The sequence below is a fragment of the Marmota marmota genome, unplaced genomic scaffold, assembly GCF_001458135.2.
Source record: "Marmota marmota marmota unplaced genomic scaffold, marMar, whole genome shotgun sequence".
NCBI lineage: Eukaryota > Metazoa > Chordata > Mammalia > Rodentia > Sciuridae > Marmota > Marmota marmota.
The window spans coordinates 11,057,668-11,081,553 of record NW_025999905.1 but is presented as its reverse complement, the minus strand read 5'-3'; the positions used below and the strand labels follow the sequence as shown (position 1 = coordinate 11,081,553).

At 36.2% G+C, this 23,886-nt stretch overlaps 1 protein-coding gene and 1 long non-coding RNA gene across 20 annotated transcripts in view; one reads left to right on the top strand and one right to left on the bottom strand.

The window, feature by feature from the left end:
* Hdac9 (histone deacetylase 9) overlaps nucleotides 1-23,886 on the bottom strand; it is an 863,294-nt gene that overhangs the window by 34,576 nt on the left and 804,832 nt on the right. For all 19 annotated transcript variants that reach the window (XM_048799672.1, XM_048799670.1, XM_048799674.1 and 16 more), the window contains one exon: nucleotides 13,129-13,213. In XM_048799672.1, coding sequence (XP_048655629.1) covers nucleotides 13,129-13,213 — 85 coding nt within the window. The remainder of the gene's footprint in view (nucleotides 1-13,128; nucleotides 13,214-23,886) is intronic.
* Nucleotides 499-12,181, top strand: LOC125615526. The gene is made up of 2 exons (XR_007346134.1): nucleotides 499-543; nucleotides 11,590-12,181. It is a non-coding gene; the product is annotated as an uncharacterized LOC125615526 (long non-coding RNA).

Genomic DNA, 23,886 nt, shown 5'->3' with positions numbered 1-23,886 from the left:
TACTAGTCAACAGAAAGAGTGATTTTTTTTTTTTTTTTACTGTTTGTAAATTTGTAAAGACAACTAAGACATGTGGGAACCCAAAATGGAAGACACCACAATAAATGAAATTAATTATGTTACAAATGAATAACATTAATACAATGAAAGGAGGGAAAAAAAAAACTAAGGTATTAGATAAGGTGAGAAAGCAATTATTATGGTTTAAATATGAGGTGTCCTGCAAAAGCTCATATATGAGACAATGCAAGAAAGTTTAGAGGTGAAATAATTCGGTTAAGAGAGCCTTAACCTAAACAAAACATTCATCCACTTGAATGGATTCACTGGGTGGTAACTGTACGCAGGTAGGGCGTGACTGGAGGAAGTAGGTCACTGGGGCGTGCCTTTGTGGTTTATATTTTGTCCCTGGTGAGCAGAGTTCACTCTCTGCTTCCTAATGCCATGTCCTGAACTGCTTTCCTCCTTCCACCCTGATGTTCTGCTTCACTTTGGGCCCAGGGCTATGGAGTCAGCTGACCATGGACTGAGACCTCTGAAATTGTGAGTGCCAAATGAATTTTCTCTCTTCTAAACTTGTTTTTTTCAGGTCTTTTGTTCACAGAAGAAAAAACGCTGGTAAAACAGCAGTGTTTTGACTAGATACTATAAGACTAAGGACAAAAAGAAGTGAACACAAATGCTGAGCTCTAGTTCAAACATGGATTCTTACAGGGATGTGGATCAGCGATTCTGAAACTGCTTTATGTGCACGTAAGAGTTAAAAAATAAGTAGTATACTGTCGATAATGAGAGCCAGATTTCTCACTTTTGGAGAAAGAAATTATAAATAAGGAAAAAGGGAAATCTAGAATAAACCCTGTGGTATTGGAATTGAGTCAGATATATCAGTAGGAAATATGTTTTAAAAATATATGTAGTTATAATTAGATATGAAAATAAATATAGATGTGCGTATACATGGCTTAGCATAGTCACGTATGTTTCCTGGCTGCATTCACAGAAAGGCCTGGAAGCAATGGCACTCCAGTAGCAATGAGCACATATCATCATTTCGAAACAGATTTTTTCCATTGAAAGAATCCAAAGCTCCTTGGAGATGAGTGAATTCCAAGTCCAGGACAGTGTGATGGTAACTCTTCTGTGTTTACTTGAAACTGGTCACAGCATACCCAGATATTTTGTTAAACATTATTCTGAGTGTGTCTCTGAGAGGAGTTACTTCTAAATGAGATTAACATTTGAATCAGTGGTCTGTGTAAAACAAATTGCTTTTCCTGTCCAATCTACTGACGGGGAAACCATTAAGCTGGGACACCCATCTTCTCCCACCATTGTCTTTTGACTTGAACTAGAACTCTGTACCATTGGCTCTCCTGGTTCTCTGGCCTTCAGACTCAGACTGAAACTTGCATGGTCAGCTCTCCTGGGTCTTCCACTTGTCAACTGCAGATCTTGGGACTTTTCAACTTTCACAACCATGTGAGCCAAATGTTCATAAATAATCTCTTTTTATGTATATCTCCTATTGGTTTTCTTTCTCTGGAGAATCCAGACTAGTACAGGCAGGAAAACTAAACTAATACTTTCCAAGGTAAGCATGGAATATATTGTGAGGCCAGAAAGTAAATGCTCATAGAAAGACAGTCATCTCAGAAGGACATGGGAACCAGCCTAAAGGAATTCTAAATGGCTAGAACTGAAACAATTAAAAAGCATAAAGAATATATATATATATATATATATATATATATATATATATATATTATAAAAAATGATCATATTGGATTATGATTCATAGAATAAAATAAATATCTATGAGCCAGAGTGATATAAATGTATAATGAAAAAAAATAGAACAGAGAATACAGCTTCATATTAAAGATTGTTTCCAAGCAGCAAACACAGAAGAACTAAGGAAAACAAAATCAGCACTGGAACACCTGTGTAATAATTGTTGTAGGCAAGATCCACTAATGGATGCTAAAATTAGGGGGCAAAAGTTAAAGAAGTATCTTCCTACTACATCTGTAATTCCGAAGGGAAATATTGTAACATTACACTGGAAATCTGCTTAGTCAAATGATCCATTAATGTCCCCAGGAGTAAGATATACTGACATCACATACCCCTGATACCATGCATTGGGAAGGGTACAACATCACTGCTGTGATGTTGCCAGAAATTTCCAGAAATTTATCTATTCAATGTGATCATGAGGAAACACTGGAAAAACCCAAGCTGAGAGACATTCTATAAAACAATTGACTAACATTCTTTGAAAGTGTTATGATCGTAGAAGGCACAAAAAGGAACAGTCACAGCTGGGAGAAGACAAAAAGAGATGACAGTTAAATGCAATACAGGATCATGAATGAAAAACTGGAATGGACTAAGGAAATTAGTGAAAAACTCAGCTGGAATCCAAAAGATGTCATAGTAGAGCTAATAGTGTCATACTAATATTAACTTCTTCATTTTGATGACTGTGCTTTTGGGTATACAATATATCTACATTACAGGAAGCAGTGAACATTATAGAGGAGAGCTCTGTATTGTACTTGCAACTTTTCTCTAAATCTAAAAATGTTTCAGAAGAAAAATTTAGTAAGATCATTTTTTAAAATCCGGCAGTGGGGATGCTGCTGGGAACCAGAGCAAGATGGCAACCAGACCAGAATGATCCAAGTGGCGTAATATATTAAAATGTTAACTAGGTAGAAACATTTTTTCAAAAACATGTTTCTGAAGGGTTTGTCAAGCTCTAGATTGGTAAATTGGTGAAAGAGTGAGTGTGATGGGCTTGATTTTCTTTTTACCAGGAATTGAATCTAGGAGTGCTTACCCACTGAGCCACACCCACACCCTTTTAAAAATTTTATTTATTTTTTTAAATTTTGAGACAGGGTCTTAGTTGCATAGGGACTCACTAAATAGCTGAGGCTGGTCTTGAACTTTTGATCCTCCCATCTCAGCCTCCTGAGCTGCTGAGATTACAGGTGTGCATCACTGTGCTCAGCTTAATTCACTTTTAAGATGAGAGGATTACAAGGGCCACTTGAGTTGGGTGATCATAAACTTACAGGAGGTGAAACTGCTGTGTTTCATGACAATCTCTATTAGACCTACTTATTCAGAACCACATTTGAAGAAAGTTTGTAGAATATACCCAGAGTTGAGATTTTTCTCAGATAGGTAAAGTAGAAAAGTAAGACTGGAGGTAAAGTAGACTGAAAGTTAGAAGGGCAAATAAATCTAAGTGTTATTATTTGTAAACTGTACATGGAAACAAGCAAAGAAAGGAAATGGATAATGAATGAGGAGAAATGAGGAATTAAATAGGAAATAAAATAGATTCTGAGGTATGCAGGTCAACAATTCCATCACATATGGGTCTGATGGTCTAACATATCCGTCTTTGGCAGGGAGGTGCCTGCCAGTGCTGGTTTATGATTCAGTTTTTTTTTTTTTCAAATCTGCTAAGACAATAACAGATGGTCATCTGCTGTCCAGGTTCCTCTTATTTCCTTTTTCATTCTTTATCCTTATGAGTGTATGATTTAAAAATGAAAAAAAAAAAGATTTTTTTTTTCATTTTTAAATCATACACTCACCAAGGATAAAAAAACCCAAAAACTCTATTATTATTTTGGTAGGGTTCCATGGAGGAGTGAGAGCAAACGAGTACTCTTTGTCTATTATCAGTTGAAAGTAGTCTCCTTCCTCCATTTTAACCCACAAATAATAGTTGTTCTTGTGTCACTTGTCTTGCTTCTGCTGACTCTTCCTAGTGCCTTATGTCCTTGTGTGTTGAATTTTATTCATTTCTTCCATTGAGTCTGTTATTTATTTTTTTGAAATCATAGTTTGTTGGATGTAATCTCTGTATCTACCAATGGTTTAAATTACAGATACTTCACTACAGAAAGGAATTTCATGAATTTCCTCCAGAACCCAGGAGTGGATAAAGCTGAAACCTCTTCAAAACCTGTCAAATTCATAATGCAACTTTGACACAGATCTTATTTTTGGTGCATTATAGCACAAATATCATCATTGGCTCCAAGGATACTCCCTTTTATGTTACTCAGTGCTTACTGCACCTTATTAAATTTCAACTTCTGTTTTGTTTCTCTCTCCTATTTCCTTACATTCTAGCAAGTGGAGTAATGTATTAAAATAGTTTATTTTACCATTTGCAGACCCTCTTGTGTTTTCAGGAGAGCCCAGCTACAGAATCTATCTAGCTGCACTTGGGAATAGGAAGCCTGGTGGAACTCTGTTCTTACTTGCAAAACAGGGTGGAAACAAGAAGGTTACGTAGATGCTTCAATAGAAATAAGGTGGGCTTTGACATCACAGCCCAACTAGGTATGCATTCTTGATTTTATTGCTTCCTAGTACAAAGACCTTCAGCAAATTACCTAAACATTTATTGAGCCTCAATTCATTCATGAACAAAATGAGGAAAATAATTATGCATTTCAGAGTTGCATGAAGACTAGACATAATTTATGCAAATACTGTGCAAACATCTCTCACATTCTTCCAGTTCACCCTGTCTCAGTTGGAGGTATCACATGTGCATGTGAAACTCACCTGCTAAGGACTGAAGATATTAAAAAAAAAAAAAAATCACAAAGTGCCCCTGAAGAGTTTTCATTCTCAGAAGCATGCATAGTTTTATTTATTCTTTTGGTTTGATTCATTTTGCCTTGGAAGAAATGTGAGTGAAAAAAATTCATAATTGCAGATGCAGTTGGAATAAAAATAAATTACCACGGCAAGTTAAGTCTCTAAGCAGATGGCAGATTTTCCTTTTTATTCTGGTACATTCTAGTAGTAGGACTCCAATACACAATAATCAGAGTTTCAACATTTCAAGAGAATGGTTAACTAAAAATTCAGAATCAACTTTGAAAAAGCCATGTGTACGAGTTTGACCTGGCTCTGATACAAGTGAGGGTTCATGGGGTTAATAGTGGGAAAATGCCTAGCACTGCTTTTCTTCAATGAAGGTCTGCCTGGCCCAGGGCTCCAACATCAAGGCCTCTGTCTGAAGCCAAAGAATATATGACAAATAGCAGCTCACACCTGACAACAGTCAGGGTTTAAACTCAACAGGGCAGGGATTTGAAATTCTGCCAATCCTTGCATTTTTTTCTGATTAGAAGTATTTTACAAGTTTACAAGGGGCTCAAAAGTGGACTCAAGAGCTCTGTGGCTCCTTGTAATTTGGCACTGGGCTTTTAGAATGGACTATGCCTCAACTACAATTAGCCCAAACTTCCAAAATTCCACATTTTAAGTTAAAATGACTTTTTTTCTAACTATATCAGTTTTGGAAGAAGTGGGGAAAAAGTGTCTACAAAAGTTGCATGAGGAATTAATTTACTTGTGAGATAGCATAAAATATAGTAGGGGGGAAGATTCTAGAGCTAGACTGCTTGATTAATGATCTTCCTTCTGTCCACTCATTATCTTTGTGACCTTTAGCAAGTTAATTAACCTTGATGTTCCTCACTTTACTTGGCTATAAAATGGGAGTAAAAATGGCACTTATCTCATAGGGTTGTTAGAAAGATTGAGTGAATTTATATTAACAAGAGTGTTTAGAATAGTACCTGACACACTGTCAGCATCCAATGATTGTTATTTTATTATTTACTACAAGCTTATAGTGCTTGTATTTTATATACATAATGTCCAGCATCCCTCTATAACTTTGGTATAGAGAAAAAATGTTTTTAAGATGTGGCTGCAATCCCTCCGGTCTTCAAGACTCTCAACCAGCAAGGTTTCTTTTTTTCTAAGTTTCTTCTTTTGTTGGAAACCTTTTCTTCTTCCATTGGTTTCCCATTTCAAAAGGTGATTCCTTCCATTTTCTCAGTTTTCCAACCAGAAAATGTAGAAACCAATCATCTCTCTGTGCCAATTGATTACCACCTCATACCAATTCAACTTCTGGATTAAACCATTCACCTCTGACCATAAACTCTGCTCCTCTCCTGTCTTTGGTGCAGGCATAGTGGTCTTTTGAAATGTAGGTTTGATGATGCTTCTTTCCAGCTTGAAATAAAATCTCATTTCCCTGTAAATAAAAAGCCCCTTTCTAACACTGTGGTTATCTTCTTGTCTTTCTCCCCTGGATTTCAGTAGGATAGAAATGGAGGAAAGAGGAAAAGTGGGATATGGGGGAAAAAAAGCAGCAAACCAAAATGAAATAGGAAGGGACAAAAATAGAGAGAGGAAAAACTGCACTTGGGTGTGGAATCCAGACGTTAGTCAAGCTTGTGAGATGATTTATGTGGCACATGTTGCAATCTGGGGAAACAACCCCTTTAACTATGTGCATGGACCCCTGAGGTTAAAATATTGGACAATTTCCCCATAGCAAGAGATGTATATACATTCCTATCAGCTTAGAAACAATCTGGATTTTCTTCTGGGTTGTCTGATGAAAATCACCTTCTCCATGGGAGGGATAGGTAGTGTCCTGCAGTGATGGAGGCAGGGCCAGCAATAGCATTTCAGGTAAAGGCAGAAAATGGTTCTTACCTTTATAGCAAATATTCTCTTACTCTACTCTAACTAGCTCTTTTTCATTTGGTCCAGATCTCTTAGCACCAATATAACATATTATTTTCTTTTTTAAATTTTTATCTATCTATCTATCTATCTATCTATTTATTTATTTTTGGTACCAGGGATTGAACCCAGGGATGCTTAAACACTGAGTTACATCCCCAGCCCTTTAATTTAGAGACAGGATCTCTTTAAATTGCTTAGGGACTCACTAAGTTGCTAAGGCTGGCTTTGAAATTGCTATCCTCCTGCCTCAGCCTCCTGCGATGCTGGGATTACAAGGTGTGCCGCCACACCCTGTGAAGCAACATATATTCTGATTACCTATTTTAATGAAAAATCATCAGTTTTTATCATAATATTTTACCAACTAGTTATCTCCCTTTGGAAATAGAGTAAAAATAAAGGTCAACAAAGTAAGCATTAATTTGTTCTTTTTCACATCAGTGGTTATATCTAAGGGTAGTTTTCAGAACTGTAGCTAGAATCAAAATAAGAAAAAGAAAAGAATCAGAGTAAAAAAAAAGCAAGAGGACGAGGAGGAGAAAAACATTCACTAAATAGTACATATACAAGTCATAAAATTAAGCATACTTTTGGAGGAGATGCCAAATACACTTTCCTCTCAACTTCCAGGAAAAAAAATCTGATCTCATTCTTATTTCTGTAGAATGTGTGAAAATGTATATATGGACAACTGGCTACCCTATAGTCAGTTACCCAATTATTTGTAATATTCTTCTGCAACAAAGGAAATCATAGCTCTCTTGAAATTGTCCTCAAAAGTTGGGTAAATTCAGAGGACTAATAATTCACTTCTCATTGCCCTAAATAATACTCTCTCTGTGTGTATGTGTGTGGGTAAAAAAAAAAAAATAGAGGATTAGCTATACTGACAAATTTTATATACGAGAGAGCTGGAAGCTGATCTTCCATTTATGTAGCACACAGTTGACAAGAACAGATGGTGAAATTGCAAATATTGTTCCTTCCTCACTCTGGCATGTGTCACCATTTTGCCTTGGTTGCTATAATAAGGAATTCAGAAAGACCCCAATCCTCTCTAAAATAAAGTATCCCGAATATGAGTAAAAGATAAAAGTGGGGTTTCGGAGGAAGTATTCCTACTATTTTTTTGTGATTCCCTTCCTATGTGCCACTTTGTTGCCAAAGGAACCCCAACTTAGAAAAGCAGCACGGTGACATGCCATCTCATTCCTCTATAAATCCCTCAGAAAAGCGGCTTGCTCAATCATCCCATGGCTGGTGAGTGGAGGGGAGGATTACACTCAAATTCATATCAATTTAAAATTCTCTACACTGGTGTTTTTCAACTTATCAGCTATAAGCCATGGAAGGGTTACAGCAAATTTTTTTTTAAAAAAACTCCTCAGATCCTTGTGCACATATTTATTTCCTCGATCCGCAAATCAAAAGATACTGTGATTATCACTATTATCATGCAGGAGGTCTACAAAGTTGGTTGACACTTAAAAGGAGTACTCTTCTTACTAGAAAAACTTAAATAAATCAAAGGAAACCATTGGTCTATATTTGTGGTTCTCATATTTTGGGGTTTCACAGATCAATATCAATATCCTTCATGATATGTTTTTAGAACTTAAAATTATAGTCTTTTGAATGAAATACATTTAGTTTTATTAAAAAAAAAAAAAAACTCATTTGATGGTTCTTCCCCTCCACCATCAGTGAAAATTTTATCATGGGCTGGCACCGGCATGAAGAATGGTGTTTGAGAACTCTGCTTCTCACCGCACCATGCAGCACAGTGGAAGAGTCCAATGTTGCACAGACTCTACAAGTTGTTAGCATGGGTCTCAGGAAAGGAAACATACATTTGAGGGTCCCTTATCCTACTCTGGGCTGACTCTGGCATCACTTGCTGGAGATGACTGCCATGCAGCCAATAACTAGATTCCGCTCCGAAAATTGTCAGCTCCAAGCTTTGCCATGGCAGCTCACTAAAGTAGCCTGTGCTCTTCCTAACTTAGAAATGATTCATCCTGTGGGTTGTAAAGTAGGGAGAAGAAATGGGCTCTCATATAGTTTTTCTGCTCTTCTTAATCTCCTTTTCTGCATTGTCTTGGCCAAGGAGTATAAATATCTTAAATTAGTTTAAAAATCAATCTTGGCTTAATTTAAAAAAAGTGGGACAAACATTGACAGTTTGAGTGATTCTCAATCAACAAACATTTGCAGAGCACCTATTTTATGCTAGTTACTGTGCAAAAGGTACAGCAATTAAAGACAAACGAACAAAGGAGAACATCAGCAAGAACAATCTGATATAAAAGAACATTATGCCAAATTGGGACCTGTTACAGACCTTCCTTTCTTTAAGGCTGAATAATATGCCACAGTGTATATATACCACATTTCTTTACCCATTCATCCACTGATGGACATTTAGGTTGTTCCCACATCTCCTCTATTGTGAATAATGTGGCAAAAATTATCTTCTCAAGATCCTGCTTTTAGATTTTTTTGCATAAATATTCAGAAGAGAGATGACTGAATCATATGGTAGTTCTATTTTTAAATTTTGGAGGAAAAATATGCAGCATTAAAAAAAAAACTATACTTCCCTTTTGTCTTTGCAAAGAAGGTTGACCCTTATATCTCACTTACCACAAGATACAATCAGTTCCTGACCCTCAGAAGGAGTCTCTACCTGTCAGGAGAAACGGTGGCCTTGCTGTGGCTTTATAAAGCCTTTTCTCCTCAGTCAAACGAGTAACTTAAGTAAGGATGGGACAGCAATGATGATACTGCTGCAAAGTACTTGCATACGTGTAGCCAGGCAGCGAGCCAATGTTAATCACAGCCTCCAGCACCTGCACACCCTCAGCTGGGGGCTCAGTTGTCAAGAGAAAGTCATAGAAGGCCTGTCAGCACCTTGCCGTGTGCCTTGGGACAAGGCTATCTAGGAACTGGACTGAATTCCCACATGCTACAAGGCTCACTTCTTAACATTTACAGAGTATTTAGATACTGTAGTCCAAACCACAGCACAAAAGAAACCTTCAGAACCTGGGCTAGGAGGTGGGCTGAAACAGGGACACCACCCAGAGTTGAAAGGAGACACCTATGTGATGCTCAGAGACATATGTGATGAGGAAGTACTTTGTTTAAACAAAGAGTACATTCAGGGCCTGCTTTCTAACAGGCGAGGGTCTCAGGCTCATAAGGGACCCAAGCTCGAATCAGTTCTCTGCTGTGGCTTCTTAAAATTCTTAATAGCATTTTAGCAAGGAAGGATTCACACATTTTCATTTTGCACTGGGCACTAAAGTAGCCATTATTGACTACTTTCCCTACTAAAGGGGAAACGGAGACCCCAATCAAGGACCTGGAATCCTAGGGGAGCACTTGAAATGGAAGAGTAGAATATAAAACAGGGAAAAGTAAAACTAAGAATAGGCTTTTACATGTTGTAAAGAAATCAAGCATTGTGTGCTAAGCCAAGAGCCCATGATTTTAATTTTCCAAGCCATTATGAAGTTTGAGACTCTAAAATGCTCACTCTACTTTATTACTCCATGGACATTACATACCCTTTTTCGGTTCCTTTAATCTGAAAGAACAGCCCCCAAAACAATACACATATAGAACCACATAAAAATGCAGTACATAGTGTCAAAGCCGCAGTGTTGAACCACTTTGTTCTGATTTTCACCCATGTCCCAAAGGGTGAGAGATCACTTTGCTGTGTTGTGCTTGGCTTTCCACCACTCAATTCCTTCTGAACCACAATTTGAATTCTCCTTTTGGTGATATTTCTATCAATTTTTCTTAGTAAATATATATGTACTTTTTTTTTCATCATTATCACTTTGATTTTCAACCGGACCAGGCACATAACTTGTAGGGTCTAGCGCAAAATGAAAATGTAGGCCCCTTGTTCAAAACCTACCAAGAATTTTAAGGTGGCAACAGCAACAGCGTTAAACCAAGCATGGGCCCTTGGAAGCGGTGGGGCCTACATGACTTCACAGGTTGACAGCCCAGAAATCTCCTCAATTTTCCTTGGTCAGAATTGGGAAATGTACCCATTCCTTGATCAATCACTGTTAAGTAAATTGGCTGATTCAGCTTTGGAAGAAGAACATCTATCTCCCCTGGATCTGGAGATAGTTCATTTCCCCGAGTTGCATGTTGTCTGGTGGCAAGGATTCATAAGTAAAATCAGACTCCTTCTGAGTAGGTGTGGGGAGCATATGGCTGCTGGGGAGACCAACAACAGTGCCTGCTCCATCATGCCCTTGACTTTGAAGTGGAGCTCTTCATTAAAAGCTCCCCTTGATGCACACTTTGGCTCCTCTGACCTTGAAGAGCTATTCAAATCCCATCTACTTAAATCTACCTACATTTAATTCCCAGGCTCCCCTACACCTCAGGCCTCATCCCTGCTGCCAGCCTTCTCTGTAGAGATATTCAGGGATGCAAAAATATTGTTGTTGTCTCCTATTGCTCATCATGAAATTAAGAAACCAGACTAATAGTCATTAAAATACATAAAACCTAAAAAAAAAAAAAATTGAAAATAAAGTTACCACTGAGCAAAACCCATAGATCAGTATTGTGAAGTCATCAAATTATTGGTTAACAAATTGTATGGGACACTCAGGAAGAGTTTAGAAGAAAACAGATTTTTTTTAAATGGAAGAAGTGGTCAGTGTTGGGTGGTACGAAATGCAGTGTAGAGCAGGATTCTCAAGCAGATAAAGCAAGTTTTGATGTAGCACAGTGAATCCTTTCTAGGAGTCAAAAAGTTTGCATGAAGAGAACAGACTGTGCAAGTGACTTCAAAATATCAGTGTTAGGGGAGGAAAAAATGCTCTGAAGCAGATGTCATTACTAAGAAATTAGATCCAATACAAAAGGCAATGGCTCGGTTTCTGATAGAATGTACAAACTGTGACTTGTCACCCCTATGTTGCTTCTGTTACTCCTTTCAAAGCATCTTCTCTTTTTTTTCTGCAGCTATCCAAGTCCCACTCAGCCCTTAAGGTCAAGTTCAGAGTCTATAGTTGCAAAGAAGACTGTCTTGACCCTTACTGACTTTCCAGCACCTCTCTCCCCAGCTGACAGGGACTGAGGAAAGGAACTGTTCCTTCTCCATAACCTCAGTGCATCCTGTGAACACATTCTGTGAACTACCAACCTTGCTTGCTCTCACTCACTGGACTGTAAAGTCTTTGATGCAAGAAACTCTGCCTCCTTCTTCATAATCTCAGTGCCTTGATAACTGATGAGCATGTAAAGATGAAGTACTCAAGATGCCTACTGAAGTGACATGCTCAGAAGATACCTAGGAACAATATCTAGTAACACTCTGTGTGCAATGGCAAAAGAATGCTCAGAATAAAATACAATAGTGTGTACAGGCTGAGATATTGTTATATTATTGGTGACATTGGATTGGATGTGGGTGAACAGGAGGAGGATGTTGTCAAAGATCACTTGAAGATTCCTTGCCTCGATATCTGGAATGACATGATATGGACCTTCCTAATCCACCCTTTGTAGAAGAGAGATAGTTGGGATTCAAATGAATAAATGGTCTCCAGCCTTCCCTCTGGGTCTGTCAGTTCCTTTTTCTTGTCTCAGAGACTTTGCTCCTAGGATTTGAATTTTTATTTTTCTGTTCTCTGATAATCTTTGAATTTCATAGTTTATTCGACTTAGGAGACAATAATGCTTCTTGAGTAAAAATGGCCACACTTCATGCATGAGTGAGATTAAGGAAGGTGGAGAAGTACTCTGAGTTTATGTAAGACATGATTCAAAAATGCAATGTCAAAAATACTAGAAGGTCAGTTACACCCCTGTCTCACAAGTCTGCTGAGCAAGTGCAGCACTGACTCCAAGAGATGTCTGGAAAGAGGCTTCCCAAGTGTTTTAAAAGTGCTTCTACAGGACACTAGTAAAGCTCAGGTGTTTTCGATCCTCTTAATCTGTAGTTCTGCTGTGTGGCTGTGTGGCTTTCCTCTTCCTGACAAATGTCATGCTAATTTGTAGCAGAGGGCTGTAGATGTATGTAAGGGGAACTAAAAAATAAAAAGTCTCTGCCTTGTCTTGTTTTACTAAGTTTTACTATGAGGCCTTCCTCATAATGAAGTCTTTCTCATTATTTTTCCCCTCCCAAGCTTAAAACCGAATTTTAACATAATTAGAAAAAAAAAGTTATTTCTGGTTAAGATTTCACTACACAATCACAATTTCCATATTTATTTCATTTTCCAGGTGAATGCTTAATGATAGAAATAGAGAAAAAAGTCTAAGTACATAGAAAATATTAGAAAAACAAGATTCTAAATCTTATCGTCTCAGTTATGTCATCAGTGTAAGATAAGATTGTCACATTAAGAATAATGCAATAAAACATGTAGGGAAGAACATTCATTATATGCTAATTAAAATAACTCTAAATATGTTTCTTTGTGCTCTAATTCTCAATGTCATTTCAATTAGCTTTACCTGGTTAGAGAATTTTTAAAAATAAAAATTTTAAAGACATACTCTGAATCTCAATGATCTTCTGTAAAGAAGTAACAGCATTCATGTTCGGGGTTTGATGGAGAATATCTTCAGCAAGTGGCTCCAGCTGCAAGAATATGAGATAAGACTATGAGCAGAATATTATGATTTTACATCAAGTATCAACAGAAGCAAAGCAAACTGAAGAACCTAATCCTCAGGAAAAGCTTGCTCCAAGAACTGATTAACATTTTGCTGATATCAGTACTAAAAGTGTAGCCTGTTTTATTTTCTGTTTTGCATCCATATAATTAAATTCCAAGGGGCTTTTCTATTGGTTACAAGATTAATCTATAAAGTCCCTGAAGCAGGTGCATGTCTGTGTATTAGTCATTTAAGATATGAGTTATTTGTGTAATTTTTGTAGGTTCTTCACAAACCAAATTCCATCATGTCTGTATACGCAGCTGGGCCCTGCAAACAAATCTCAGAGAAGTTGCAGTAGACAGAGCAGGGAGTCTATTATCCATATTTTTGCCGTGTTTTCATATCTAACCACCTAACACATTTGAACACTTAACGGTGGAAAGCCACGAGACAGCTGTTCTTATTTACCTGCCATTGAATAAAGTAGTAGATAAAATGTTCAAGTTAAAGCAAAGGTAAAATAACTGTACAGTTTCCCTTAATTTCTACATAATTCATAACTCTGCTGATGTCTGCCTTTACATCCAGGATAAATTCCTTTCCTGAAAATCTATCATGATCTCTGGAATTACATCGATTTTTCATGGAGGAGCTCAGCAAACATTGCTTTACAAGAAATGAAAAGGAGCTGTAAATAATTTATGGAGATTATTTGTCAGAACCAAGTCTGATGATGCAGCACTGAAAATGCCTTGGTGATGATCGTGGTGCATTGCAGGATCCTCACAAACAAAAGAGCCATCCAGCTTTTATGACCCCCCAAAGCAAGGAGAAAATAGCAATAAAAGGGTTAGCAAAAGTGCAGTTTTCCTAGAAAAAGTTAATAGTCTCAAATAAAAACTGGGTGGTTCAACTATGATGTGGCATGAATGGAATTGCTGTCACTAGACGTACCAAAGCACAGACTCATCAATGCCTCTTCATCTTCAGGAAAAACTGAAAAAAACTGAGGGATTACAAGTTTCCACAGCACATGTGAGTGAATCTTCCCCGCAGGGTCTCTCTGAATTGATTATTCTATACTTCAATCATGGAATCTCAAACAATAGCACCTTTCTTCCAGATGCTGCAGGAAAACAGACTAGCTCAGGGATATTTATACATGGGTAAATTCACTAAATATAACTTTCCAGAGTGTTTTTCTTAGCTGCCAAAGAAAAACCTTTAAAACATCAAAAGGCTTATGTTCAATGGTTTGGTGAGAGGAAAATACGCTACCACCACTCAGTGTCAGTGAAAAGTTCTGAAATCTTAGACTCTTTAATTTTATTAAAATCATTTTTTCAAAATATGGTATTTCAGATCATATCTTCAAGAATATGCTACCCTTCTACTACCCTCCCAACTCAGAGGAACTACTGAATCATCAATCAAGAGTACCTCGGAAAGCTCATTTAAAAATTAAACAGGGTTGACGGAGCCACCTTGCCCATAAATAAGCTTCTCTTTCACTTATTTCTCAGTGCTCAGGGAAAATGACTTTTAATAGAAATTGGGTGGGTTTTGCTAATGAAATATTTTGAAGCATCCCTATTCAGATTTTTAAGAATACAAACTCAAGGTGATGTCAGCATGTTTAGTTCTTCATAAGTGTCTCTGTGACTTCAGATTAAAAAATATGACAATAAATTGAAAGGTGCTGGCCAGTGGAAAGAGTGTTACAGGCAGATCACCAATGCAAAAACTAATTTCTGGAATTGTCCCACCTGAGGTCTATATAACCTGGTTATATAGAAAGTATATGTGGTTCAAGTGTTCAGAGTAAAAATGCATACACCACTAAACCCACAATTTAGAATTTTCAGTGAGATATGATAAAGTTGTGTCAACTTACAAAAGCATCCCAGAGAATTATGACAATTAAATTGATCATTTAAGCTTCCCAAACCATTTCCCTGTATGTTTTAAGTGAATGTCACTTAGAGGATTAAACCTTCAGTAAATTGCCCCAATTTGTTTCATTTGGGGTGTATATGCACAGACAGAGCTGAATTCAGAAAGTTCTCAGTGTAGGTTCTTTATTTTTCCTCTGGTAGCTCTGCAAAGGAGGCAATTGGTAATATTCTGTCCTTTGGCAAGAAAGGAAACAGCATTTAGAGTCTGTTTTCATAAAAATTAAAACTTTGTATGGAAGGACCACAGAATCAAGTTGTTTTTTAGAGAGCTTGTTGACTTAGTTACTCATATTTATAAGTATTAAAACCATGAATTGAAGCACCTATTTGATAAATATTTATGAGTCTGGTTATTAGTAGTAATCTAATAAGCATAAAATAAAATAATATTAAATAAATGGTTATTTTTTATAATTTTGGAGCAAAAAATGAGAATATACACTAAAGCTATGTGATGTATTTAGTTGGGGCAATATACTGCAAAAATATTGGCAATTGAGGCTAATCAGAATTATTAAAAGATAAATAAGGAAGAAATTTATGCAAACCAAAGAACTTTTGCATGCAAAAAGTTACAGTAAGATAAAGCAGATGCAATGTAAGAAATATTATGCAACCATTATGCTATCTCTGTGGAGCAATTCCAATAAGTAATAGTAATTATCATGGAATTAAGATACACTAGATACAACCTCTAGACACACAAATCTCTCATTCAGCTTTGCTATATGTAAAGCTTAATCACAACTGTTACTTACAGCCATTCTTCATATAGAGTTGAGAATCTCAGCTCAATGATAGGAAATTTATTTTTCTCCATCTTTATAGAAAGATGAGATATTCTATGGACACGACTCAGAAGTTTGTTCAGTTGTGCATACCGTGTGATCTCTAAGTACTCTAGCTATTTTAAAACACCATAAAAATTGTGGTCATTATCATTTTCAGGTTCTTTAGAATAAGATCATCTAAATCATGAAAAGTATTTTCCGTTGGTCAGGATCCATCTGTGGAAAGAAGCAAAGCTTATCCTTGGAGAAGCTCTTGATTAAGAGTTTTAAAACACTCTGTGCTCATGAGACATAAAAATCAGCTCACTGTTATTTTTATGATTCAAAACAGAACAAGAGAAGTTAAACAGAGCCCTTGCGAATGTAACAGGTACATAAGGTTGAATGCATTCATTAAGCAAGTAAAGGATCTATTAAATATTCTTGTAAGCTTTTATGTTACATTCTGATATTTCCCTAATATCCCAAATGTTTTCATACTTCTATGCTTTTATCGATTCTGTTCCTTCTGACTTCTTTTTCTCTACCCTTCACTGAATCAGCAAAACTGCTAATCACTCAAGGACTAGCACAAATATTGTCTGCTTCTCAAATTCTCTGATAGAAAAAATTATTTCCACCTCTGTGGCATCTCTCCTGACCAATACTCTTGTTTCCTATGCACATTATATCACAACCACATTTACCATTCTCTACTCTGTTGTGAGACATTTAAAGACTAAAATAGAGCTTGATATATGGTAGGCATTAGAGAAAAAAAAAAGGTGGAACAAATGAAGGAGGGATTAATTGAAAACAAACATGGAGATGTGGTCTTCTTTCACTCTCTGTAACTGACAAACCTGAGTGAAATATATTCTTCTACTTGGTTGCCAGCTGTGATCAAGGGATGGTTTTAAGGTGACAGACCAGAAAAACAACAGTGACAATCATTTTGTTCCCTTAGAAAACCGTGCCCACATTTGAGACAGTTCCTCTCTTCTGTGTGTGTTGGCAGGGTTGCCTGATATGGAGACAGGTACTTCTCCAGAAGATATGCAAGAAAATGGAAAAGAAGTCCCAGAGCAAGCAGACGCAGAATGGAAATGCCAGTGGATAACAGAGGAAAATAATCACTCCAAACTGGAAAGGAACAGAAAGCCATAGCATGGAGGCAAAATTGAATGAGAATTTAAAAGGCATTGAGATTAATCCAGTTTGGGGGTAATTGGGGTCTCCACAGTACCTAGACTTTCAACCCCCACACAGGGTATATTCTTTACATTTAGTCAGATGTTTGGTAATTTCTCTGAAAATAACTTACAGTGTGTCATGCATAGGGTCACATTTTTGATAGATTTATGTTGTCTACATGTTATGTTTTGATGCTTTTGCAAATTATGTGTGTGTATGTAATTTTATTTAGGAAAACTTTCTGAAGATAATCTTAGACTTGTTAAGATTTACGAAGATAGTGCCAAATACCCATATAAGGAGAAACAGGAAACTTCACCCAGTTTCCCCTAATGGTAATAGGTTACAGGAAGTCGATACATTCTTAAACTTTATTTTCTATTGTTATGGCTGGTATACAATATACGTAACTTATTTTTATGTGATATTCTGAACGATTTTTGAATTTTCATTGACTTCAGTTGACTAAGAACCTTGTAAACTTACATATTAATTTGTAATTTAAACAGAAATAAGTTTTATAGATTTTCTACATACCTAATCATACATAATCTGTGAATGAGACTTATTTATTCCTCTCCAATCTTCTTTGAATAGGTTTTCTTTTACTTACCCTATTGTACTACCTAGGATTCACATTGAAATGCTGAAATGAAGCAGTAAGAGTACATGTATTGTTTATTTCTTATAAAAGTTTTCATATTTTACCATCACAGCATTGTACATAAAAACTCCAAAACTTCAAAAAATTTCCACATCCATCAAAGTTAGAATATATAAATAATCTATAGCATTTTACTACAAATTATTTTTATGAAACTATATACAAATTATTTTTATGAAACACTATACAATGAAAAATGAACAATGTGTAGCTAGTTGCAACAAAAGAAATCAATATTTCAAATAAAATGTTGGAGCAAAAGGTGTTAGAGTCAAAGAAATACATGATATATGATTTCATTACATAAAGTTCAAAAATAAGCAAATGAAACACAGTGTTAGAAATCAGAAAATAGACCCCTTATGAGATGGGGTATGAGATGGGGTACTGATTTGAAGAAGAAAGATGGGGTCTTTTGAGGTGCTGGTATTATTATATCTCTTGACCTGATTGATGGTTACATAGTTAATCTTTTGCAACACACCATTGATTTGTACATTCATGTACATTCTGTTTTCTGTACAAGTATTATATTTTTTAATTATAAACTACTGAAGAAAAAGTAAAAGTCTCCCAAATGACATAAGAGAACAGGGACACAAAGCCTGGATCTTCAGAACATGTTCTTTCCACTACATTATGGTGCTTCTGAAAAAACAGTGAGATTATATGTTTTGTAGCAAGAGCAACAAATTACATTCTTAGATACAGGCCATGATTCACTTACAAAGGGAGCTGAAAGTCCTCTGCAACATTTAAACTGACTCCGACAAAATGAAAAATGTGTTTAATCGTCAGGATCCAAGATGTTGGGGGAACTTTCAAAGAATATGATGATTAAGACCAAGAGGACAAGAGAAGCAGATTGTGATATAGACTTGAACTTTTGTGCTGATGAACTATTATCAGTTCCCTAGTGAAGAGGTATTGGTGATTTAAACTCAACTCTCATTTAAATAATTGGCTTAGAAATGCCTGCAATTAGTTGTATATGTTTAATTTGATTGCATAAGTCAATCTGGTTATAATTTTATCCATACTGTGATGAATGAGTCAGTCATTCTCAAAATAACCCTTTTTATTTGTTTGAAGTCACTAATATCCTTGACCAAATAGATTGTGGGGGGCACTGAAATCAGGGTAGATTCTATTGACAATCCGTCTATAATGACAGACTGTGAGACTATTCAGATTAGGTCTGCCTGCACCCTACCTTCGTGTGGATGATAAAAAGGATGACATCAACACAGCAACAAGGAAACATCTCTACTCAATAGCACTTCTACAAGCCCAAGAAGACTTATAAGAGTAATGGGAGGACCATGATGCAACAACAACATCAACAACAACAATAACAAAACTGTGTTGGTCATTCAGTGCCTGTGAGATACTGAGGAACATTTTTAAACAAGATAAGAGGAACCTATGGGCTGGGCTCTAATATTATTGCTGTGGTTATTGAATAGTGGCATAGTGGTCTATTGGAAAGTTAAAAAATTCAATTGGTAATGAATCCAGTTCTCTGGGTAAATCTGACTAGCGATATTCTTGTTATTAGGTAAGATTGTAAGTCTACAGCATAAGGAGAAAGCACTTTGAACCAGAGTGAAGTTAGGGAAGTTAGGGAAATACCACATACATTGAAAAGCCCAGGTTTTCAATATTTATACTGAAAACTGATGTTTCAATAACATCAAAGGGGAGTTGGTTCAGTGCTTTCTGTGTAGTTTTCCAGCACACTGCCACAGTTTGGACATCAATTGTTAGGAAGGTGGCTTATTTCATAGTATATGTACCAAATCTTGTGTTTACTTGCCCCTGTTTCCACAAATAAGTGGAAATTGGACAGTTATATTTCATGAGTCCTCAGTGCTCTATTTTCTTTGATCCTGGATATCCTTCTACTCATTTGTTTTTTATTTCCTCTTCCTTTAATCTGCTAATTTTCATGGTTTGAATTTTTTTCCTTCTTTTGTTTTAATAAACCTTTTCTAAAGGCTGATTTTTCTGCTTAAGAAGATCTGTTTCATTTCACGTAACAGTGGTGTTCTGATAAGCATTTAACCACTAACTGTCCAAAAAAATAGCCCTCATTTGGTACTTGCTAATGTCTGTGGTGTCGACATTCCCACCAGGGCCTGTTTGAATCTACCATTGTGAGGACAGGGAACTCACACTTGAGTAGAGATGACACACTTGGCTTTCGCAGGCCCACAGGAGTCAACTGTGGCATAAAACTGATGTAAACTGAGTCAATTTCATTCATTGCTCCCAATGATTCTCTCCCCAATAAACTATTATTTTCTTGAATGAGCTTCTGCCATCTCTATAACAAAAAAATATCACTGTGTGGTGGTTGTTGCTGCTGTTATGTTGGTTGTTGTTTTGTTCCAAAGCATGGATTCATTTGACCAAAGCTTCCATATTTTTCACACAAAGTCTAATCCTGTGATATTCTATTCCACTGATCCTGCCTTACTGTTTACTTTATTCCACTCAAATGGCCTCCCCTCTACCAAAACCAAAACAAACTAACTTAAGAAGAGCCATCCACAATTCCAGAAAGTCCTTATGACTTTATCTATGTTTTTATACTATACAATAAATCTTTTCCTTAGATATTAGTTTGTCAAATCACCTTTTAAGATCTAGGTTAAATGCTACTTCTTTTAGAATATTCCTCTACCCTTTTAGCTAAAAGCAAATAATCCTACATTATATTCCCAAAACACTTTGATTATATTCCTTTGACTTTTACTTGTATTAGAACTGTTGCCAACAAAATAAATGCCCACTAAAAGGCTATTTGTTGAATGGACAGATAAATGAATGTTATAACATGTTTGCTTCATTACAAAAAGATAAATGGATAAAAATAATGTGATGTATATATGTATATATGCATATATGTAGACACACACATATACATACAATGGAATATTACTCAGCCATAAAGAAGAATGAAATTATTGAATTTGCCAGTAAATGGATGGAACTGGAGACTATCATGCTAAGTGAAATAAGCCAATCCCCAATATCCAACAGCTGAATGTTCTCTCTGATATGCAGATGCTAACACACATTATAGGCCAGCAGAGAATAGAAGTTAATTAGATTAAACAAAGGGGAAGGAAGGGAATTGAGGGGAGATGGGAATAGGAAAGACAGTAGAATGAATCAGACATAACTTTCTTGTGTTCATACATGAATTCCCCACCAGTGTAACTCTGCACCATGTACAACCACAAGAATGGAAAGTTATACTCCATGTATGTATAATATATCAAAGTACACTCGACTGTCTTGTATAACTAAAAAGATCAAATTAAAAAATTCAAGTATAAAAAAAAAAACTCGTGACTCACCCCAATAATTTTTTCAAAAAAGAAATGCTTTATTTTTCTTTTACTGGTAACCATAAACTATGAGGTATCCAGTTTCACAACCCACAATTCTTTTAATAGCTCCTGAAAAACCTAAACAGATAATACAGGAGAACTGCATAATGGAGTTTTGAATTATCAAAATATCAATGGTTCATTTGGCATTTGCTGAAACAGATAGCTTGCTTTCTCATAAGCAATGCTGAAATATACGGAACATAACTTCATAGGCCATATCTATACTGGAAAGTATCTTTAAGTCATATTTTCCAAAACAGTTTTCCTCTTTTCAGATCATTGATAAATTCTCTTTCAAAGTATGGAGACACTTCAGTGTCTGAAAGAAGACCGAACACACTGCTCTGGCATAGCACACATTTCCCTGGTATTCGGCTCTCTCTTTTATTCATGAATTGGAACCATTTAGGACCTTGTAAGCTTTCCCAGATTCACACCAATTCCCCAATGGACTACACTTCAGCCATACATAATCTAAAGGATGAAAAAGAGGGCAAAACAACTTCCCTATTCAAAATCCAGTGCAAACAGACCCCTGATGAGCAACTTGGACAACGGCATCTCAAGAGTTCACCTCAGGGGTGGTTGTCAACACTCACTAGCGTCAATTCAAGAGACTTTTCCAGCAGCTTTAGAGCAAAAAGTCATCTTAAAAAGATTATCAACAAACACCATCACTGTTTAGCCACTGTTTGTGAAATCCAAGTCAAATGAAAGCAGCTAAGCATACTCAACAGGAGATGGTACTTATTTAAAAAAAAAAGAAGAAGAAGAAGAAGAGAGAAAGGAAACAGAAATCAGAATTCAAACTTCAAAAAGAGTGAGGAAGATCTAGAAAAAAATATATATATTGTATACTCCTGAGCAAAAGCACTAAACTTTCAGTACTAGAGGTCACAAGGCCATCTCAACAGCGTTCAGGTCTAAGACGACGTGGGTTTTTCTCTCTCTCTGGCTCACTCCCTCTCAAGCTTAAAGCCATCATTTATTGTGTTTTGACAGGTGGTCTTCTAACCTCTATGTTCTCAGCTCACTACCAATGCTCCTACTACCTATCTCCCATCCTTTACTTCTCCAAGGTTTTCAATGTTTTCCTTTTGGATTCCATAGGAATGGCAACTGCTTAAAGTTTTTCTCACCTCTTGGGAAAATTTCTTTCAGAGGAATCAACCCAGGGTGCCACTAATTGGCTTTGCATAACAGTAGGTAAATTTGGTCTTAAAGCAACTGTGACACTGTTTGTCAACCAGCTCCAATACAGATTACCAAAATCAGATTCCCCGGGGAATTCTATTACCAGTTCTAAAAATTATGTGGCTATTCACTTAAGTATCCCTGATGCTTTTCCAAGTAAACTCATGATTCTTTTCATGTAGATATTTACTTCAATTTCTTGCAAATCCCAAGCTGGTGTTTCTAAGCGCTTCAATGAAGAAGTTCAAAAATATTCATCAAACACTGATTGGACCAATAAATCTAAGTTCTAAACTTTGCCAGGGAAAAGGAAAAAAAAAAAAAGACTCTGGTATGTCTTCCAAATCAGTTGCCTCTAGGAATTTCCTGTACCATGCTCAAATTATTTTTAATCCAACAGTATATTATTTTGACTGACCTTGTGCATATTTCTTAAAAGAATAGTTAAGAGATGTTTTGCTAAGTAGATCATGTTGTGATAAAAATATTTAAAAAGAAGAAAATACTGGTTTGGGGTACAACACTCAGATAACTTGATTTCTTAAACATCAAGAGTTTTGGTACCCATCTATGTGTCTACACCAAGTGGAAGAGCCAACAGATCCTGCCGATTTTACAATTCCTTTGGGTTATGAACTACATATTATTTTGCTGATAATAAGCCATAAGAAGCAGTATTTTGCTATATTGACATGGCCTGGCCAAGAACAACAAGGAAAAGAAATAGCATTCAAAAAAAAAAACTGGCAAAATGTTTATGAATTCTAATCCTCTGCACATGAATAAATACATCTGACAAAGTGCAGAGTCCCTCAAAAAGGCCCTTCTTGACCTTTCTAATTTGAGTTCAATTGCATGTTCAGAGTTGAGAAGCCAGAGTGGGTTCTGCCAGTATTTTAAGCTCAAGGTTTAGTACATTTTTTTGTTATTTGTAAAAGCGAAATCCCAGATAATAAGTTATAATTGCTCTATTAATCACTTGAAAAGGAGGTTTGGAGGGAAATTGGGATTTGAAATTGCAATAATTGGTATCTGAAAGACGTCTCTTTTATTTTCTTACCTAAAGTTCACCACATAAAATTGTTGTAAAAACTGCATGTATGCGCCTTTTAAATGGTGAGGTACATGCAATCTGCCTTTTATATTACTTTTTCTAAAGGAATGAAATTTAAAACTTCAATGCAGTCATGATGATCTTTGACCTGGAAAAAAAATACCAAAAACCAGGCCTTGGATTATAAATTATATTGTCAATGAAAGTGAGAAGAACTCTTTGTTTCTTGAGTTGTTTCAAGTATTACATTTTCATTTCCTTTTTCCAAATGAATTATAACGTACAACACACTTGTATTTTTCTTCCATTTTTCATTTTTAAAAAAATCCTCTTTCTCTTAGCTTTGTTCCTCTGTGCACTGATAGACCTGTTATAAAAAAAAATTTCCCTTTCAATATTCAATGTAACAACTCCATCTGTC